General features: G+C 49.4%; 3 protein-coding genes across 3 annotated transcripts; 2 read left to right on the forward strand and 1 right to left on the reverse strand.

Annotated features, from left to right (window-relative positions):
• Positions 1 to 346: 346 nt before the first annotated feature.
• On the forward strand, positions 347 to 1,372 carry BO79DRAFT_48762 (sugar O-acetyltransferase; the record flags this gene model as incomplete). The annotated part of the gene is made up of 2 exons (XM_025689322.1): positions 347 to 838; positions 954 to 1,372. Coding segments are annotated over exons 1-2 (580 nt in total), but the record flags the coding sequence as incomplete, so codon positions are not given.
• A 1,793-nt stretch (positions 1,373 to 3,165) lies between these two features.
• On the forward strand, positions 3,166 to 12,044 carry BO79DRAFT_290021 (putative ubiquitin C-terminal hydrolase). Its single transcript, XM_025688843.1, has 11 exons — positions 3,166 to 4,183; positions 4,250 to 4,403; positions 4,494 to 7,227; positions 7,294 to 7,455; positions 7,509 to 8,255; positions 8,306 to 8,409; positions 8,457 to 8,656; positions 8,720 to 9,283; positions 9,345 to 11,480; positions 11,536 to 11,592; positions 11,651 to 12,044. Exons 1-11 carry the CDS (start codon positions 3,544 to 3,546, stop codon positions 11,713 to 11,715), a joined length of 7,563 nt encoding a protein of 2,520 aa, XP_025535876.1. The 5' UTR covers positions 3,166 to 3,543; the 3' UTR covers positions 11,716 to 12,044.
• Positions 12,045 to 14,858: 2,814 nt separating this feature from the next.
• On the reverse strand, positions 14,859 to 16,445 carry BO79DRAFT_201503 (putative transcription factor TFIIE complex alpha subunit; the record flags this gene model as incomplete). The annotated part of the gene is made up of 3 exons (XM_025681579.1): positions 14,859 to 16,115; positions 16,191 to 16,286; positions 16,351 to 16,445. 3 exons carry the CDS (start codon positions 16,443 to 16,445, stop codon positions 14,945 to 14,947), a joined length of 1,362 nt encoding a protein of 453 aa, XP_025535877.1. The 3' UTR covers positions 14,859 to 14,944.
• Between the last annotated feature and the right edge of the window lie 371 nt (positions 16,446 to 16,816).

Raw genomic sequence — 16,816 nt, forward strand, 5'->3', positions numbered from 1 at the left:
TGGTAGTTGTTGGTAGGTGTAGTGGAGGTTGAGATTTCTGGTGTTGTCAAGGGATTGTCATGCTGAAGAGGGTGCTGGGGATGGTGTTTATATGGAGTTGTTGAACAATCGCGGGAGTTTTTTGGAGAACAATATTAATTGCGATCCAATGCGGAGGAGCTCCGCCGGGTGGGCTTCTGATTGGTGGGTTGTGGGTACTTTGTACTGGTGGTAATGTGATGGGTCGCTGCGCGCGAGGAAAAGTTGACTTATTCTACGAGAGATAGTTGATGTGTCTTATGAAGATTGTATGGGAAGAGTTGATAGATGATAATTTGGAGAGATTGTCATTTAGATTGGAGGGATTGTTTGTTATACTGGGTATTGGAGAGTTGTGCTTCCTGCAGAGTGCCAGGTATGGCTGGCGATGCGGCGAGTAACTTGGGTTATCTTCAGACGGCTTGCAGTCATAATCACTGTATTTATGGTCCATATCATCAGGTGCTTTGTATATATCAGTGATGATGTAGATTCCCCATCGATGCTAGGCAAGTGTAATCAGAATAGTAGGAGTCTACTAAGATCCCTCATCCACTTGACGGCCCGCAGAGCTGTGCTCGGACTAAACTCCGGATTCACCCCGCCTTGATAACGCAACAAAGGAATCACTTTCCGACTGTCCCATTCAAAATACAACCATGGATCTGCAAGAGAATCGAGAACGCATGCGCCGCGGCGAGCTCTATCATGCGTTCGTCTCCGATCTTACAGCCGATCGAGCGCGTTGCGCCAGTGCCTGTCGCCGTTTCAACAATGCGGGTGACGTGTCCCGTCGACAGTCCCTGGAGTTGTGGAAGGAGTAAGTGAATACAATCAAATCGATGTCCCCACGCCGGAATACAACCACGGCAGGATCCACGCGGATGGAACAGTCTTCCACGGCATGGCGGATACAACCGGGCTGACAGGAACAGCATTGTGGGTGATACCACCCCTCTCCCGCCTGCCAGTCAGGATCCCGCCGAGGATGACAAGCTCTTAGAGAAGCATCCTTGGATCGAGCCTCCCATTCGCATGGACTACGGGTACAATGTGAAAGTGGGAGAAGGCGCCTTCATCAATTTTGACTGTGTCATTATCGACACCTGCTTGGTGACCATTGGGGCGCGCACTTTGTTCGGTCCCAAAGTTAGTCTTTATAGCGGCACGCACCCTCTTGATCCGGCTGTGCGCAACGGAACGGAAGGTCCAGAGTCGGGGAAAGAAATCCATATTGGTGAGGATTGCTGGCTCGCAGGGAATGTGACTGTGTTGCCGGGAGTGACGATCGGAAAAGGTGCGGTTATTGGAGCTGGAAGTGTGGTGACCAAGGTACGTTCGAGACTGCTTACCATTCTTGGGATCTTGTGTGAGGGTCAAAAATGGTCTTTGCTGATAAGGATGGTTGCCATGCTAGGATGTTCCCGCGTTTCACTTGGCCGTGGGGAACCCAGCGAGAGTGATTCGCAAGATTGAAACCTCGATGAAGGAGTAACTTGATCATGTTTTGCCAGATGCTCTAGCAGTGAGTCATCAGAATAGAGGTTCATGTGTCGGTCGTGGTTAATTGTGCGTTTAAACACTGAGGTTACCCAACGATTGTACATAATTAGATATATCATAAAAAGGAATATGCCGACTCGGCACAAGTCACACAAGCATTCTTCTCTGGTTCCCCGACGCGGCGCGCAGGGTTGGGGGGGTTAATTCACTATGATCGACAGCGCAGTGGGGACGGAAAAAAAGACCCTGGAAACCAGCAGAATGGGGGATGACACTTGACAACGATGCGCGAGTCGGAACGCACTAATTGGCAATAACGGGTTGGTTTGCTGGGCATGATGGGAGATAACCCCACGCTAGGAAATGAGCTGGAAAGCTTCAAGTGGAGATGGGGGGCAAATAAGCTCCAGGGGACGAGAGGGGCTCTAGCTGGGTTTGGAGTAGGGCAGATGGAGGCAGATGGAGGTTGGCTCGCCTAAGCGGCGGGGAGGAATGCGATCATGATGTGCCCCTGCAGCTTCCCCTGCCTATCCAAAGTACAGCTGGCAGCCAGGTAAAAGCTACTACTAGTAACTAACTATACAGGTACGTCGTTGGGTACTTCTGGACTAACTACTAAGTAAGTACTATCTTCGGCCGTAAGTTAAGATGACATACAGTACATTCTATGGATCCCCCGAATATTTCCTCCTACTTGGAGAATTTCTCCTAGGGCTGGCTGGTGGGGACAATGGGAAAGAAATGACCAGGGAAAGCCATGGCTAAAAAACTGAGGCATGCACAAAATGAAACAAATGTCCGATAGGAACACTTTTGACGTAGTGATTGTCTTTCCGCGGATGACAGAAGTACCAGCCAACGGTAACACAGGCTTTTTGGGTGGAATTCTTAACCAAGAGAAAGCAGATTGAGATGGGCGGCTGCTCCTCATGCGTCTTTATTTATTCTGGGCCCAATGGCACCGATGGGTTCTAGTCTGATTTTTTGGGGGGTGTTAATTAATCCTTTTTGTCCAGTATTGGATTCAAGATGATTGATCTTCGCTTTGTTGGCAGTCCAGACCGTGTCCATTCTTACTCCATGCGTGAGAAACGAGGGGAATCATAAGGTTACTACGCATACATACGAGAATTGGTAGCACAATTAATTAATTCAGCGAACCGGATTGAGGGAGCTTCCAGGTAACAGTAGCAACTATAGTTTTTCCAATACTAGGCAGATGCGATCCTGGCTTTTCCCCCCACCAACCAAAGTTAGTGACTATCTTCTGGCGCTGCAGATGAAAATCAAAAGGGATGTATCATGGAGTAGTAATTGATGAACGGAGTCTCCCGTATTGTAGATGGAAAAGATATTTCCAAAAATTGGAGATGTTTTACAAGCAGAACAAACCAGAAGAATGATAAATAGGTCGATTGAATCAAAGATCGATAGATAATTGGAAAGAAAAAAAAAAAAAGTTCGTTACTTATCCATCATTTTCAACCATCCAACCACTTTCCAGGCCGATCCCCGATTCGCCCTGGAACACCCGCCAATCCGTTGCTCCACCGCAACGTCAGAGCTGGACCTTTCAGTTAGTTAGTTCTTACTGCTGCTCTGCTCATCTTCCATCTCAATTCTTCACTGTCGCATTTTACTTGAACCAGTTGTTCACCCATCCCTCTATCCCTCTCCAGCTAGTAGCTGTTTATTCAGCTTCGGTCGGTCATCGACCTGCCCTCACACACACACTCTACTTCAGTTCCCTTAAGGGTCCGAACAGCTATCGCTTCTCCGATCGCTGCCTCTTCCACTCACCCCTCTCAGCTGGATTTCCCTTTCCCGCATTGTTTCTTATCCGCAACCCGACTTGCTTCTCGTTTCCCACACATTTCACTTCCCTTCTTTGTGTGCGGGCGCTCGGTCTGCCGTCATTTTTCCTTCTTATCAATCGCCCCTAGAGCTGAATTAGATTCAATCCTTTCCCCCTCTCCATTCACAGTCTTGTCGCGTCCCCATCGGCCGGGCTAAGAAAATGTCATGGCAGCTGCCCCGCTAGAGAGCTCTAGCACCCCGCCTGAAACGACCTCCTCGATTGATTCGACGCGTCCCCTCGGTCATCCCATGGAAGAGTCGGATCCTCAATCCACCCGGAAACGCCCTCGTCTCGACAGTGGGAGTGGTACCTGCGAGTCTAGGTCCATTTCCGACGAAACCGCCGCTACTCGATTCCCCAACGACATCCCGGATGCTCCTGCCACAACGGGCCAGGACGCTTCTCCCTCCTCTCGCCCGGCCAGCCGAGTGGTCATAAAGCTGAAGTCTCCTGTGCCCGACAACATGACGTCTGAGCCTGGTGACTCCCCGGTCGAGCATCCAAGCCGTGATCTTCCCACTCAGTCCGCAGCAGGCGGGACCGGCCTCGACGCTTCCACCGCCATATCGCTATCATCTTCACCCACACAGAGCCCGGAGATAGAGGTGGCGGACCTGGAAGATATGGATCAGGATCCCAATACCTCCAGTTGGAAGTCGTTGGGGGAGGCGATGCGTGAACCGGAAACCCCAGAGGTAGTGCAGCTGCATGACCAGCCGCCGCTGGTGGAGACGTTCCCGAGACTGTTCATGGGAAATGAGTTGCGGGAAAATTTGGAGGAGATATGTACGATGATTGAGAAAGGTAAAGCGCTTCTTCGATGGCCTTATGCTGGCTTTTGCCGTGCCGATTCTGACAGTTATTCCATAGGCTCCCAACATGATACCCCGGTGTTTGTTGCCGTGAAAGCTTGGTTCGATGACGTCGCAAACAATCTAGATCAGTTGACTTATGAAGTTTTGGCGGAGGACCGGGACTTCTGGGAGGAGCTACCCAGCGTTGTGGATAGCTTGTTGCGCAGAGTGTGAGTGACTTCTACGTGTTTTGGCCTTGGAGAAACTCTATCGAGTTTGCCGATCAACCCCGCAAATCCCAAGTACTAACAGATTCTTAGCGTGGAGCTCCTGCCGGATGAGGGGCGGGGGGTATGGGCTTGTCTAGAAGAGTTCTTCCTCGATTTCGCTCACTTGGCAGTCCATGTCATTGACCTAGATACCATCATCCTGACCCAGGCTGTGGATGACGCAGAGGCCCAGATATCAGACCCGTTATCGAAACCCTACCTGGTGTCACTGGGTTGGATTGTGCAGCTAGGCAATATTCCCTTTTTCCGCACCATGGAGAATATACACGGATCGGACGTAGCGAATCTGGTCGCTCGTACAAACGATCAGGTCGCTGCTGCTTTAGATATTATCCAACACTTGTCCGATCATGCGGCCTGCATTCTGAATCTGATTACCCGCTGGTCTCAACTTTCAACGTCTCTGATTGCCATAGTTAATATTGTGCATAACCTGATAGAATCAGGGAACGAACGGCGCCGGTATCACGCCGATGATGCTTTAATAAATTCCTCCATTTGCTCTCGCACCATGAGGCGTGCTTACCCATTGATCCGCGCCGCAGATGAGAAATACCAGTTTCACATAACCAAGAAGTCTCCTTGGGTATCAAGTGAGACGAGCGACTCCATGCTACGCCACATTGCTTTCTCCTATACCACGCTATGCAATCGTGATTCAGAGCTTGCTTCACAAATCGCGGAGGATCTCGCGATAGAGCTTTCAGAAGATGTAACCCCTGAGGACCGTTCCTCTATCATTTTCTATGGTTGGAAGTTTGGCGTCCTGAAGAAGCACATCATGGATGGACGAATGGAGCTGCGTGTTTTTGGTGTCGAGACAATGCAGGCAGAACTCGTCCATATCTGGAGGCAACATATCCACAGGAATACCGAAAGCACCATTCACCCTGTGGTTGATTATCTCGTGGGATTCCTGCGACAAAATCGGATCGTCGAGTATATTGTGGGTATTGATTCTCACCCTCAGCTCATCAGCAGAAGTGGAAACATTGTCGGGTTTCTGGTCGTCACAGCCACGTATACCGATGCGGACACAGACACGATATGGGAGACAGTAACAGAAAGCCCGGATCCTCGAACCGTATCCGAGGTCTTAGGCATGTTGAGCAAGACTTTCCAGATGCATACCTCGAATTCGCCTGCTTTGATCTACGTGTGCTCCAAGCTGCTAGATCTTCCGTTGGCACGCTTTGACGCACGAATGGTAGATTTCTGTGAACAGCTTCTCCACCAGGTGAGAGAGAAGTGCAGCGATAGAAGTCACCGTGAGACCCAGGACCGCATTCATGTGGATGCAATTCCCCTTCGTCTGTGCGTGCGTTTGATCCGTGAGAGCGCTGGTGCCAATGACTTCCCTGTCGAGCACAAGGCCCTTCTCCAGAAGTTCGCAGCCGCCCAGCTGAAATCTTTTATGGACATCGGCCTGAGTGAGGTTGACAAAATGGAGATATATGAGCAATGTCTCAAAGACATCGCTGAGATGAATCAGTTCACCGTGGGCAGCATCCAGGCCTTGAACGCCCTTCTTCCCAGCAATGATTCTTTGGAACTTCGCAAGCTTGCCGAGGAATTCGACCTGACTCGCTTAGTGATTACGGAGTTGGCTCATACTGTGGACATGAACCAGACCGACTTTACTGATCCGTTTTCTCTGACCGGTTTCTCGTCAAGGGTCCATATGCTGGCCCGGATCATTGATATGGTTCCGGACTCAATAACTCCGGATCTCGGTGATCTGCTTTGGCGTAGAGTCTTTATGTCGAAGTCTCTTGCCCAACAGGGCAGACGCGCCCTCTGGGACATGCTTTGCGCAACTGCCCGGTATAGCGCTCAAGCCAACTCACTCGTTGAGCGCTGTATTCAAGTCTACCTACCCGAGCTCTCGCCCGCTGAAGACTATCTTCCCGAGGTTCTTCAGTTCGCGAAGCAGACAATTAATTATGAGGTCCGGTTCAATCCCCCATCAATTGCTGGCGAGAACGAGGTCGTAGCGATACCGGGAATGGACCGGATATGGAGCTTTATTCTCACAGCTCCCCCTGGTACGATTGAAACGGACGCGATCACTTTTGCAATTGAGGTTTATCTTGATCATAGTATCATTAACCGGTCTCCACGATCGGCTGTTGAGGCTACCCACATTGCTCTGGTGGACCGTTGCGTGGACCAGCTCAAGTCTGCGGCATCGAGGTTGAAGGAATCCCGCGACAACTCCGACACCGTTCAGGACGCATCCATGGACGCAGTCGCATCCGATACCAATATCAAGGCAGAGGAGCTCAGATTCAGCCGTTCGTTACTCTTCCTTCGCCGATTCCTACAGGGGCTACGGTGTCGTCCTCAGTACAGTCCGCCACAAAGCCTGCCTCTCGATTCACCTGGAAAACCGATCCAAGGGGATGCAATTGATATCCGCTACCAAACGTTCAATGGAGGCACCCAGTCTAAAGTCCGGTCATTGCACATCGGGGATTTGTCAACCGCCGCGGAGCTCGCAGAGACCCTCGTGCGGGTCACGGGGTTCACAAAGTTTAGTACGATCTCTGGTGGACAGAGGATCGATCTACTTGAGAAGCCTGGCATTACCATTCGAGATCTAAAACTCGGCTCGGGCCTACTCCTTATCCGTCGGGACCCAGAAAGTCGTGAACTGGCCATGACTGGTAGACGCCAGTCCCTGACTCTGGTTGATTCTGAGGTACTGAAACATTTTGACGACCTGTACGACCTGCTTGTCCTCGAGGACCATCTAGCACGTGAGGTGTGCATACCCCGTTCTCTTTCGCTCTCTGGTAGACGCCATCTCTGATTACTGATTAATTCATAGATATATGATTTCCTCGTCGTTTTCCCTCCCCAGGACAGGGTTCTGGAGTTGGTAAAGTCGACGGATAAGACTGAGGACGAGATGTTCCCTATGGACAAGCCGTTTAGTCTCCTTTACTCGGTCAATGCGCTTTCAGTTTCGTTACGTGAAGAAACTCTCGAGGTAAGGGTATGCTGGCTCTGTGGTGTACTTCGCTAACCAAGTCGCGTTGTTAGGCATCACCAAATCAAGACTATGTGTCTCACAGCATCCGCGTCTTAGTCTCTGCCTTGACGCGTTCTGAGATGGCGGGTGGCTTGAAAGATAGTCCCACCAAACTTTTATTTGCCACGCACATGGTCGAGTGCCTCCTATATGCGCTTCTGGTACGACCGGCTATTCCTGGTGAAGCGCCGGTCGTTCCGAATCCAACGGCATTGGTTCAACGACTCTTCCACTTTATGGAAGTTGCGCGGCTTCTACCTGTCTCTTCTCCTTCGGAAACAAGCATTACTAAGTTGATCTGTAACTCGTTCGCTGTCCTAACGGAGGGCTCAGTTCGGGATCTAGGTTTCTGGGAGGCTGTCAAGGAACAGCCGCACTTTGATGACCTCCTGTGCTCACTCCTTCTGAAGGAGCATCGCCAGCCCATCCGGAAAGGTATTGCAGAGAATATTGCTGTTGCTTGTAGTCCTTCCAAGTTACTCAGGAAATCGACGAAGCCAATTGATTCTGAGACACAGGGCACACAAGACATACCTGCTCCTGACAATGCCATTCGAATTGAGATCCTTGCAAAAATTTGGAATGCTTTCGACAAGGCTTTCCCTGCGACGCTCGATAACGCAGCTCAATGCCAGGAGTTTTTCGAGATTGCCAATTTGGTTTTCCGCTCCGTCGCTGAGAGATCACCGCATGACCTTTCATTTAGCCAATACCTGAAGCAGTGGAGCACTACCATGCTGCGCCATCAAACAGAAGAGGTCAGTCTTCTCTTATACTTCAATTTCTGACTCGCTAACCTGTCTTATAGTTTGTTGGCCGCGAGCCTGTAGACCATCTCATTCTGGGCTTCGCTCGTCTTCTGAGAATATGCCTGGAGCTGGCAGGTTCTAACGATAACACAGTTGACACTTTGTGAGTTTCGCTACACCTGTGTCCATTGTTCTATACTGACTTTGCAGCGATCTCGCCGAGAGCCTGTTCGATCAATATCTCTTCCCCGACCTTTCGTCACCCTCCACCGATCTCATTGTACCTCAAGTTCCTGTCATGCATACCCAAACCCGGCAGGAGCTGTATAGTATACTATGTCAACTCTGCAGACTCGATGAGAACAACTACTCTACAATCGTTGAGCGTCTTGAGGATCTTATTCCGCTAGGTCAGAACTCCTGCGATCTTTTCACTTAATTGTATTATTGCTGACTGATATTCCGCCCAACAGACTACACCTATTCTCCTGCTTGGGGCTTCGACCGTTACAAAATGCTCCGGTCTCCAGAAGGTTATGCAGGGCTCAAAAATCTTTCAAACACCTGCTACTTGAATTCCCTCTTGACTCAGCTTTTCATGAACGTTGGATTTCGTGACTTCATACTGCAGCTCGATCTTGAGGACCCAGACGGCTCTCAGAAGCTGCTATATGAGACGAAGAAGTTGTTCGGGCACATGCAGGAGACCTGGAACAAGAGCGTTGACTCGCAGGCTTTTGTCGACACGATACGCACCTATGACAACGAGCCCATCGACGTCACTATTCAGATGGATGTTGACGAGTTCTATAATCTTCTTTTTGACAGATGGGAGGCTCAGATCTCAGACAACGAGAGCAAGAAAAGATTTCGGTCGTTCTATGGTGGGCAGCTGGTCCAGCAAATCAAGTCTAAAGAATGCCCCCATATCTCGGAGCGGCTTGAACCGTTCTCCGCTATTCAGTGCGAAATCAAAGACAAAGCGAGCCTCGAGGACAGTCTCCAAGCCTACGTTGAGGGGGAGATCATGCAGGGAGGTAAGTGAAATTCTGGACAGTCAAACACACGAACACCACACTGACAGTATTATCTCCGCAGATAACAAGTATTCTTGCACATCATGTGGGCGACACGTTGATGCAGTTAAGCGGGCCTGCTTGAAAGATGTGCCTGACAATCTCATATTTCATCTAAAGCGCTTTGACTTTGACATGGTTACGATGCTGCGAAGTAAGATCAACGATGAATTCCAGTTCCCGGACTTCATCGACATGAGCCCGTACAAAGTTGAATACCTTTCAGACCAGACAGCCGAAGTAAAGGAGGACATTTTTGAACTCGTTGGCGTCTTGGTTCACAGTGGTACGGCTGAATCTGGCCACTACTACTCTTACATCCGTGAGAGACCTACTTCTGGATCTGGCGGCTCCTGGGTCGAGTTCAATGATTCTGATGTTAGCCGGTTTGACCAAGCAAAACTCGCTGATCAGTGCTTTGGTGGCCATAACGACTCCGGGCAGTCTTCGGCCATGGGCCAGGTCCGGTTCAACAAGGTGTGGAACGCCTATATGCTTTTCTATCAACGTGCTTCTAGCATGGAGGCAGAGAAGGCGATCTACAAACCAACAAAGCCTCAACACCCTGTGGGTGTGTCCTTGCCTAGGGAACTCGCTAACCATATCGTGATGGAGAACGAAATCTTCATCCGTGTCTACTGTCTGATGGACCCATACCACGCTCTCTTCGTTCGATATCTGCTTTCCATGATCCTTGAAGAGCGAGGGCCCCGGAGTGATACCAAGGCCAAATTGGACAAGTCTTTGATCTTCATTGCCTTGGATACATTAGAACAGTTACTTTCGAGGTCAAGGGAACCGTTGGGCCTGGACGCATTTGTTACACTGCTCTTCACAGTCATTTCCGAGGTGCCGATGGCGGCTTATAGAGTCATGCAGTGGTTCGAAAACAAGCCGTCAGCAACCCGCAATTTGGTTCTAAGGAGTCCCCATCCGGCCGTCCGCAGCAACTCAATAAGGCTCATAATCTGCTCTCTTTCAAAACTCCAAGGGCTTCAGAAAGGTGCAGATGACGAGGATGTCGAGAAGGAAGTATGGAAGATGAGATACTTGAATAGCTTCGAGAATGTGGTGCGGACTTTGGAAAGCATGTGGTCGACATTGCATACCGCGAGCCGCTCCTGGGATGATTACTTCGAGTTCTTGTCGATGCTTGCAAACTTTGGGCAATACGAAGCTGGCATAATTCTCAACAATGGATTCCTCCTCAAATGCCTTGAAATCGTTTGGCTTGACCATGAGGACTCGAAGCGCCTAAGACGGCAGTACGCTTTTATCATCAAGTTCATGGAGAAGGGCAGGCGATTCTCCTACAAACGACTCATGGATCTCCTTGCCTATCTAATAGCACGCATTGACCTCACTGTTCCGCCGAGCCAAGACGATAAACGACGAACCTTGCCAGACGGCAGGTACACTCTTACAATGTCGGAGGCCATGTTCATCCGGCCGCTGGGGAAGAGCAAAGAGTTGTCGTTTCTGACAACAGTTCTCACGCATAACAGCAGTCCACCGGCAAGCAGGAATATCGTTACTCTTTTTGTGGACGCAGAGCCCGATGCTGGTCTTATGGATCCAATCTGTAGAACTCTGGAAGAAGGCTTGAGACTGGCACCGGCCAGTCTTTGCGCTCCATTCCTAGAGGCAACCTTGATATTCTGTCGACGAGGCCCTGACGAGGCTAGAATCGTCAGTCTGATTGACTTCGTCGCCAAGGGGGTTGATTCTATTAATGACAGCGGTGGCAGGGAGCATATCGTCTTCTTCACGAGCGTTATGGGCAGTCGCAACGATCGGCTTGGACTCAATGAAGCTTGGTTTTTGAACCATCTCATCGAGATGGTCCCGGAGTGGGCTCCTCCCTTGCTAACTTTCCCCGATAGAGGGGTTCGCAACATGACGCTGGACGTCCTTCGGCAAATCCTATTCAGCGGCGAAGCGGAAGAGGCAGGCGACGATTGGCAGACACGTCAGGCCGAAGTAGCTAAGAAATTGGTACACGCGAGCATCAACCGATTGCGGAAAGCATATGTCAATGTCCCAGGCTCTGGCGTCGATCCCAGAGCAGTGGAATCCATCCGCACTGTGGTGGAACATTGCCTAAGCACGTATTTTGGTGATAGTGAAGAAGACCAGGAGGCTATTCTGCAAGCCCAGGGTACGTTATTTTCAGAATCATGTTCGGTTTTATTGTTACTAACGGAAGACTACAGAAACCATTGCAGCTGTTGAGGACCTGATTGCTGAAGTCCCAGAAGAGCTAGCATCCGGTGGGTTGTGATTACTTTTCCATCCCAGTCTATTTCAGCCACTGACTTCCTCTTGCAGAAGACTGGGAGGATAATTCCGTCATGGCCAGTGATTCGGAGATGGGGCTGGCAGGATCTCCGTGAGACCTGCATCTGGTAATGCCTCCGCGGTGGTTCATTGTATCACATATGAGAGACGAATTTATGATAAAACCCTTTTTGTGTGGTTCTGGCCTGCATTTATCGGCGTTTGCTTCTCGCCAGGCTCTAATAGAATTGGGCCTTTGCTTCTGTTCCGGCTAAGGTTGCTTTGTGTGTTGGCTTGTACTGTCTTTCGCTTGAGGAGATTTCTGTTTCCGTGGCATGTGTTAATGCAAGGGGGGGGGCTTTGACTTGGCGCCTTTATAGGGATGGTCTGTTATGTGCTTTCTGGGAGGAAGCTAGCTTTAGAACCCTTGCAATGATGATGATCCATAGGCTTGCGTTACTGAACGCCAAAGCCGAACTTCGGAAGCAGCTGTTGGTGTTGCTTTTGCCACCTATCTAGCAAAGTAAATATAGTAGAAAGTCCTAAACCAACTGCACTAAGTTCCCGATTTTCTGTACTTGGCAACGGCTTTGCGTTGTATAACTAGCTTTAGAGTATCACGACACTGCATGGTAGACTGATAGTACTGATGGTATTACTACTACTATGCTGAGCTTTGTTTAATGGATATATCATGTTGACTACTCTCAGCGCGCACATGGGACAGCCCAAAACACGAATTACGAGTTCGTGAGCGAGATGCCTTCCTATCACTTTACTTCTGGCTCAACCCAACCGCTTAGTTCGGTATATTTAGTTGTTTCATCCCAGGGAGATAATAAGTATCGAGAAGTTCATCATGAAGCCCAATTCGACTCGATAATTATCTGGTATGTCACTTCAGCAGTATATAGACGAATGCTATCAGGCCGGTTCTATGTCTCGCCTAGATTTTCCAATGTCGATTGACGAATGTTCTTCCGACCATGATCCTGCATCCTAAGATCTGAGTGACTTGGCTTGGCTTAGGGATCGGAAAAGACTCACCTGAACGAGTCCCCTGGGTTGCTAACACAATTTCCTCTGGCTCCATCTCACTGATCATCCAGAATTCCTTCGATATTGAGTTCATGTCAGTCGACACTTCTTTTACTCTGACCTCACTTTACCTATTCTAAGCCTCCCGAACTTCAAGATCATAACTGACACTGCATTCACTTTCCTCTCAGCTTCCTAGAACCGAACTCTCAACTAAAACTCTGAGAGACTTGCTTGCTCAGTGAATTTTCACAGGTATAAATACCCCCCTCCTCTTCCCTCTCCTCGGGACGTCAACTTTCTTTCCTTCTTCCAACTACCTCAGAAGCTTCTATTACAATGCACTTCAACTACCAACACTCAATCATCAATCATCGATACATCTTTTCTTTCCTTGCATCTGGGCCTCATCAACCTGTGGTCACAACGACATCCCAAAACCCAGAGAAATCTTAATCATACTACGCTTCAACCATCAATAATCACTTGTTGATAAGGATGTCCTCCTCATGCATCTTTGACTCTGCTTCTGGTCGAAGCTATCCTAAGCCAAAAATGATATGAATCTAATCGACATCTTGGTCTGATAAAGTATATAGCTTTCATGAAACTTCATAAAGCTCTTCTGCATGGATATCTGGTCCTCCGTCTGGACATTGGGAACTCCTTCTAAGAGGGGATGTGGACGGGGATCTGATAGAGGACGTTGGGTCCGAAATCTGGTAAATCAAGAAAACGGAAGGCAGGCTCAATACGCCGATAACATGCAAGATTGCCTTGCCTATGTTGATTGAAGACAAATTTGAGCCATATTAACACATATACTATATAGGGTAAGTAAGCTGTTCTTTAATCTTCATGTCTTTATTATCAAATAATAAGAGTTTTCTTTCTAGCTGTTACCTACGGCAGCCATGAGGCTTCGACAGCTTGGCACCATATAATTTATGGTACATTGTGAAAGGAGCTATTATAGCTAACAGATCCTAGAGAAGCTGCATAAGCCACGTCTTTGTGGATCCAGTGACGGAGTACTACTCAGTACTTATCCCGTCTTCGTCTTTACCTCTGATAATGACAAAATCATGACACCTACAGTATTGATAAATATATCCCTAAGCTCTATCCAATCTTGTTGTATAGCATGTGTGCTTCACGGGCTCTCAGCTGTCAATGAAGTTCGGAATCAAGGGCAGCAGTCTGCTGCCTCATTCGCTCGTGGCTGAATAGGTCATACTTACATCAATGGTGTTGTCCTCTGATGTAAGCTATGTTGGGAAAGCTAGATATTTATTGGGAAGAAGACCATATAAATTTATGGTATTTACGAATTCTACCTCGGATGAATAGTACGAACTTCAGTCTGCCTCCCAAGTTGCAGGATTGGGAGAAGACATGGGTACTATATACCTTCGGGCAAAGCCTTTCAAAAAGTTTTATCGAGATAATATTGGCTAGCCTGTCAAGGATAGGAAATGCTCGCCAGACTTACTGCCTGTTATTTTGGCGAAAATGATTCTACTGGGAAATGTTATAACATTAATCATATTTCCAAGTCGGATGATCAATCCTGCGACTGGGTCTGTCCTGGTAGACTCAGTCAGAAATCAGAACCTCCATGAGGCATTACGACAATGGATCCTCATCACCGTGGATGACAAAGACCAAATTGCTGGGTTTTGGCATGATATGCGACTTTCTTTGCAAAGATAATATTAGTACATCGTTGCAGTTTGCCGAAGGCCGGCATCAAGCTTCAGACACTCACTCGGGACGGGGCGTGTCTTCTATGTATACTTTCTAGCAATGCTTTGGATGATATGTTACGCCGAAGATTGAGGTGAAAACATCTGGTCTATCCAATGCCGGAGGGGCAGATTTGATAGACAAGAAGGGTGTCAGCTGCAGTTGGTGATGTATTCCTACAGAAAAAAAAAGAATCTACAGATGGGAATTCGACCGACTGATAACCTCAAGTGACAGGTTCATTCGTGGGTTTATGCTGCGATTCCGATAGTGTTGTGATGCGCAGGATGGATGAAGATTGCGGAGGATGGTAGTGTGATTCTGAGGGTGTTGAAAGAAACCATGTTGAACTATACTACTCTGTTGTGGCTAATTCTATTTGAATATGACTCTACATCAATGAAACTTGTAGATAGCTCATCCACTTCTCCAGAAGTGGCTTCTTCTAATTTTACATTCATCTATCATACGTCCTGGCCGTTAAGACTCTGGAATAAAAGGTGTGGAGGGCGCCCGCGCCCATACCGAGATGCAAAATACAAGTCACACAGTAATCGAATACTACACGTCTTCAAACTCCTCATCGTCGTCCTCATCCGACTCTTCTTCTTTCTTGACCTCCGGTTCAGTCTTGATCTTCTTCGCCGTCGGGCCTTCATCACTTCCTGTGGCTGGCGTCGCCGCTGCTGTCTGAGACGTACTGACGCTCGAGTAATCCGTATCCAACTCCCGCTTGATGCCTACCGATGATGTAGTCGAAGTTTGCTGCATCGGTGCACTGGTAGGGCCTCCACCAGGCGTAGGCGTAGCATTAACAGCAGGAGAACCACCCGCATCACTAGCCGACACACCCACGTCCTCGAACTCATCGAACTCATCGGAGTCCTCTTCCGCACTGCTTGCGTCTTCCTGTGCCTGGAGGGCCTTCTCGCGCTCCATCTCAGCATAGTACGCCGCGACCTTGTCATCCAGACCATTGATCTCCGGTTTCCGGTCTTCGTCTTCGCCCTTGATCTCCGGTTTAATGTCGACGTCGGTCTCGGATTTGACCTGCGGCCCGCCGCCCGCGGACGTGGACACCGTGGAGTGGGTGTGCCAGACTGGCAGGGCGTTCTGTTTCTCGACTGCCGCTTTGCGCGCCGCTTCGGCGGCTTGTTCGGCGGCGGATTTCTCTTCGCTGGAAGTGAGGGAGATTTCGAGGGCGGTGGCGTCGGTCTTGGTATTTCCGCGGACGGCTTCTTGTTGTTGCTTCGAGGGCACGATGACTGCTGCTCGCGTGGGGTGGGTTTGCTGGTTCCGGACGACGTCGATTTTATGGTCCCAGGCTGTATCAAAGTCATTGGGGGGGATTTCGACAGAGTCGATTTGTTTGAGGAGTTTGAGCATCGTGTCCAGTTGATTCATGAGTTTGCTGTTTTTCTCGTGTCCGGTTCTGTCGATGCCTTCGGCGCCTTTGACATCTTCGGTACGTTCGAGAATCGCCCCGCAGTTTTGGCATTCGAAGCCTTCTTCGCTGTAGAGACTGAGGACGTCGAGTTCGGTCCATTCGGAGCCGCAGCGGAGGCAGATGTATTCCTTGCGCTCTTGGCTGGGTGTGTATTGGGCTTTTATTGTGGAGGTGAGCTTCGAGACTTTGTATTTGATCGCGTCGACGACGGGGTGCAGTGGGATGTAGTAGTATTCGCGGTTCACGGGACGTGTTGAGCCATCACGGATTTCAGCCCGCGTGCTCCTGTTTTTGGGTCATTGTTAGTGTCGGAGGTTTCTTCGTGAGGGTGACGTTGGTATAGGCGTTGGTGTAGCTTACACGGAGATGAGGCGGTCTTCGCGCAACTTGGCGCAGAGTTTCCGTAGGTCTTTTTGTTGCATACCTAGGAGGAATGCAAGGTCTTCTGCGTGTAGACTATGGATCATCAGGTCAGCATGGAGTGTCCATTGCGATGCGATGATATCGGCGCGGGACGTACACGGAGTGGATGAAGAGCGCATCTACTACGAGGATGTGGCGGGTCTCGTAGAAGGCGCGCACGACGCTGCGGATGAGGGTGTTTGCGAGATCCATGATAGCTGGTGTAGTTTAATCAGCGTGTTTAGAGGCGGAATATAATACAAAAAGGGAATGGCGAGGTAGTGTTCAAGCTGGAGATTCAGTCGGCGCAACCGGCGCAAATGTCCTTGTCTTCCAGTGCTAAGCTCGGCGCTGCAAAATCACCATGCTTTGTCGGAGAGCTACTGGCGGAACGTGGATAACGAGAGCCCAATTACAGTATATATCAGGCCGACAGATACCGCGCAGGGAGAGTGAGGGGATTGACTGGCGAGAGATGAAAGAGAAGATGAGGTTTGAATGAATGAAGCCGGCGGAGATGACCGACACCTCAGGCATACATACATTGTTCTGCCTGGGGCATGCACATCCCCGCAATCGGACTA

The sequence above is a fragment of the Aspergillus costaricaensis genome, assembly GCF_003184835.1.
Source record: "Aspergillus costaricaensis CBS 115574 unplaced genomic scaffold BO79scaffold_34, whole genome shotgun sequence".
Taxonomy (NCBI): domain Eukaryota; kingdom Fungi; phylum Ascomycota; class Eurotiomycetes; order Eurotiales; family Aspergillaceae; genus Aspergillus; species Aspergillus costaricensis.

Coding starts and splice junctions, on each gene's coding strand:
- BO79DRAFT_290021 (XM_025688843.1), top strand. CDS start 3,544: ATGGCAGCTGCCCCGCTAGAGAGCTCTAGCACCCCGCCTGAAACGACC. Junction 8,256..8,305: donor TGCGCCATCAAACAGAAGAG/GTCAGTCTTCTC, acceptor CCTGTCTTATAG/TTTGTTGGCCGCGAGCCTGT. Junction 11,593..11,650: donor CCCAGAAGAGCTAGCATCCG/GTGGGTTGTGAT, acceptor TTCCTCTTGCAG/AAGACTGGGAGGATAATTCC.